The sequence below is a fragment of the Musa acuminata genome, chromosome BXJ3-8 (assembly GCF_036884655.1).
Source record: "Musa acuminata AAA Group cultivar baxijiao chromosome BXJ3-8, Cavendish_Baxijiao_AAA, whole genome shotgun sequence".
Taxonomy (NCBI): Eukaryota; Viridiplantae; Streptophyta; class Magnoliopsida; order Zingiberales; family Musaceae; genus Musa; species Musa acuminata.
In genome coordinates, this window is record NC_088356.1 from 7,429,850 (window position 1) to 7,434,351 (window position 4,502).

Consider the following 4,502-nt stretch of genomic DNA (forward strand, 5'->3'; position numbering starts at 1 on the left):
GCGATTCTTATAGTTCTGAAAATGAAACAAATAGTTTTATTTGCCTTAATTCAATGTGAAAGTGATGGACAAGAAGATAATTTTAATATTCCTTCTATTTCTAATAACTTTATCGATAAAAAAAATAATTTTAACTGATCCGGCACGTGATACACGTGGTATCACGTGTTATATTTTCCATCAACGTACTGATGACACTAGAAAATTTAAATATAAATAACTATAGGCACAAATATTGAGAAATTTATACTCGCCCACTTGTTTGTATCTTCTCTAATCAACATGTGGTCTCGTCCTCCAAAATATCCACAAGATAGATGAGTCTTACGATTCCTTTGTCACATTACTTCTCAACCATCTTGAAATGATTCAGATGGTGGAGATATCTGCCCATCAATTTGGATTTGCTTCCTCGTTATTGAAGTTGACAGGTTTTATGTTTATTCTTATGAAATAATAATGATTTAGTGAACATTGAAATAACAGAATTAGCATTCCATGCTTATGGCTAGTGTCACATTATAGAATTGATAGATCTCACGTCTGAATCCACTTAGTAATAGGGTACTTAGTGCAGCACCATATCATCAGGTGAATTCGCCTTAATGGATGGAGAAATTATGACAGATAAGGTAAATCTTATGTGCTAGAAAAAAAAACAATTGATAAAAATTGTCTTTCCACAAAAATTAGCATTGTTTATGTAATTTCTGAATTTGTATGAATCTTATTTCATCACAATCATATTATTATTAGTTTTCATCAATATTCCTTTTCAAACAAATCCTACAAAATATATCCACAAATTACTGAAAGAAATAATGTTATATATATATTTATACACAAAAAGACAAATAAATAAAAATACATAAAAGCTATTTAGCATTGAATAATGAATCATTTAATAAATGTAAAAAATTTTAAAAAATTAATAAGTGATTTTCTTGAAAAAAAAACTTTTTTTTTAATTTTTTTCCCTGTTGCCTCCATCCTTTATTCCCACCATAAGGTCTCGTTGTCACTGTATAACACCCGTTTGTGTTGCTTCATGGGGCAAAGATGGTGGATGAAAAATGACACATAAAGATCTTGCTCTTGATATTGCGAGAGTATATACGACAAATAGAATAAGCGAGAAAGATGTCGCGTAGAGACGATGAGCACGACAAATTCGAAAGGGTGCAACTTAGAGAGGATGGACCTTACCATGGAAGTGGGGGCGGCGACATTGGGTGGGGAAGAAAATACAAAAGAAAAAAACAAAGAAAACAAAGACATCTTTTGGAAAATAAAAAAGGGATTTTTTTTCGAAAATCTCCCAAATTTAAATGCATTACGACTAACAAAAAAATAAAAGAAACTAACTCCTTTCCCCACCGTTCAACGGAGGAGCTATAAATAGTCATCGCCACCTCTGTCTCTCAAGTATAGCATTTTTGAACCAAATCTCCAACCTCCCCTATCGCCTCCTCCCTCTCTCTAAAGCGCTTCATCGCTTCCCCTCTCGCCTCCTCTCCGACAGGAGATGGGCGACTTCGACCGGAGGTACCGGAACGAGCTCCGGTATTCCGACGCCGACTCCGACGGTGGCCGACGTCCCTACGACGGCGGCTACCGCAACGAGTTCCCGGCCTACGGCGCCGGCTCTGGCGCTGACGACCGCAGTCTGGAGAGAGTGAAGGGTAACGTACCCTCATCTCGGCGCCGGTCCCCCGATCCGCCTTTCGCCCCGCCCCGGCGCGGCGTCTCGTCGTCGTCGTCGAGGTCGAGCGCGTGGTGCTTCGGCGATCCGGAGATGAAGCGGCGACGGAGGGTGGCAAAGTACAAGGCGTACGCGGTGGAGGGCAAGGTGAAGTCGTCGATCCGCAAGGGGTTCCGGTGGATCAAGATCAAGTGCTCGGAGCTCATCCACGGGTGGTGAGAGAGGCGGCGGGGGAGGGAATGGCGCCTGTGGTAACTTCTATCTTTATATGTCTATATACAATGGAGCTGTTTTTGGTTGGCACTTTTATTTGGAATCAAACCATATAATTATGTGTTTATTACATATTATTCTTTGTGTTCCTTAAAACTCTCATCTAATCAAAGACTATTAACAGCAATCTATTAGCTTAATGGTATTATATCGAGTAATTGAAGATCTAATGTAAGCGAACTTTTAAACTTTTAACAATGTTGTCTAAAGTTTCAATTTTCTTGGAGTATTTTAAAATTGATAGCTGCATCTGATGATATCACCATTTGCTTCTTGCTTTCTGATGTTAAAATTGAAACATGTTTTCAAACAATCAAAATCATGTCTTTTTTTAAAGTTAGGGGGCTTCAATAGAGTTCCACAACCTTAATGATCTGGAGCATTAGATGTCATCAAATTTGGTTGATTAAATGATCTCATCAACTTAAAGAGCTCTATTGTAGTAATACTGTGATCTGAGGACCTTTGAGCTAAGACAAGATTGTGGGATTTCCTTGGATAAGTAGGGAAAAGATCTGATGGTAACTGTTAATGTGTCCTATGTTGTTTCTTGAAAGATATGTCTAAGCTAATCTACATTTAGATCACAAAGTGGAAGAAACCTACTGAAATGATGCATAGGTTGATTAGCTTTCTGATATCCTCATATTTGAAATCTCATGAGGCAAGTGCTCCAAATTTGATATTGAACAAATTGTGGACTCAACTAAATCTGAGGAACCCTGGAAACCTGCTTCCTTTTTTAGGGATGAGTTCCAGGATGTCTCCTTGTAAGCAGATCAATTTCTTCTTTATTTCTCATACAAATAATTTTTGGTTTGATGAGCAATTACTCTCTGTTGCCCTCATCTCTGAAAGTATGCAAGTTAGAAGTATTTGGTCACATTTCCAGATGGCTTACTTTTTACTAGTCATTGGCACATTTATTTTCAGTCTACTTATTTCTTATTGATGACATTGGAGATAATGGTCTTCAGTCAAAAGATGTATAGAAGTTAGCAAACTTTTCACTGATCTAAATAGCTACCCTCTTTTCAATATCCTTGGTTAAAATCTTTTTAGAAGATTTCCATCTGTAAGGGAGCGGCAAATAAGTATGGTGTTCTTTCTCAGGAAGGATATCAAAGGCCAAGAAACCAGTTCTATGCAGTTCCTTCACTAACATGAAGTCAAACAGGATAAATATGAAATCACTACATAGCAGCTGGTGATTGCAACATCAAGCACAAGTTTCTTGTCAATGTTTGTCTACTGATAACCAACTTTGGTTGCTTGTAGCCTCACAGTCAATCTTCACTGCATAATGAAGTTATTGAAAACACACTCAGCTGCATTCCCCATTGTTCCATAAATTTTGCAATTGAAACCCTAACAATTGTTGCACATATCCCTGAAATGACCTGTGTCTTGTGGCTTGTTTGATGTCTTTAATCTGGTCCTGGAAGTAGACTTTGCTTATGCTCCAGTTTTCTCTTATGAAAGAAATTAAGATAGATCTCCCATCAGAAAGTGATTCCTTCATCTGCTGGAGTGATAGGTTGTGTTGTTTGTGGAGGTAAAATTTACTTGTGATTCAATCTCTGAAGTAAAAAACATCAGATATGGATCCTCCATCTTAATCTGTAGGCAGGGTTAGAATGGAAGTGAATAAGGATACAATGCAAAAAGAAACATTATTACCAGGATAATACATTGTACATAATAAATGCATAAACTGACCAAATAATCACACAAAAGTATGTACACAAATTACTATGATCATTGGAGTAACCTTTCATTTGCCTATTAGTGACATCTAATCGCCTAAGACAAATTGATCAGACAATTTAAATATGAGACTAAGTCTCTGCCTCATCTCTTTATCTAATGCATGATTTCTCAGATGCAATATCGATTAGAAATCTTAAATCAATTTATCTGAATCAGTCTTTTTTCGATCTAAGATAAACAAAAATTAGGAGTCAGAATTCAACTGTAGAAAGCTCAATCAGAACAATCTCTGCTCCTCTTCTAAGTGTGACTCAGCTACTCAGGACGTCCAACTCCTAAATGCATTCGCAGGAATCCCCCAAAGCATGCGAAAATGATGTCCTTCTTCTGCCCATCATATTCACAGCAGCTGATCTCTTCCTCACTTCTCCTTAGTCTTGCACAGCAGCGAAAGCAGCAGCATCTGCAGCCCCTCTCACTGTATTTTTAGTACAGAGATAGAAAGAGAGATCCAGTGAGAGGTTGGTGAGGGCTGCAGATGATGCTGCTTTCGCTGCTGTGCAAGACTAAGGAGATGTGAGGAAGAGATCAGCTGCTGTAAGCTGAGCGTCTCCGGCACGTTTCTTTCGATTGTCGCCCTCGTTGTCTCGTTCTACAAGAAACCCTTCTCATTTTTGTCGCAGCGACAGGATCAAAAGGACAAGAAAACAGAGGAAGGAAAGACGACTCTTTCTCTCTCTATTCCTTTTTCTACTGTGATCGATGAACGCAGTTATATCTTTATAAACGGAGTACGTTGGCATTTATATTGCAACTT

The 4,502-nt window shown here is 38.1% G+C and overlaps 1 protein-coding gene across 1 annotated transcript; it reads left to right on the plus strand.

Annotated features, from left to right (window-relative positions):
- The first annotated feature begins 1,195 nt into the window (after nucleotides 1-1,195).
- LOC135644570 (uncharacterized) lies at nucleotides 1,196-3,229 on the plus strand. Its single transcript, XM_065162259.1, has 2 exons — nucleotides 1,196-1,953; nucleotides 3,089-3,229. The coding sequence occupies exon 1, from the start codon at nucleotides 1,526-1,528 to the stop codon at nucleotides 1,919-1,921; it is 396 nt and encodes a 131-aa protein (XP_065018331.1). The 5' UTR covers nucleotides 1,196-1,525; the 3' UTR covers nucleotides 1,922-1,953; nucleotides 3,089-3,229.
- The last annotated feature ends 1,273 nt before the right edge of the window (nucleotides 3,230-4,502 follow it).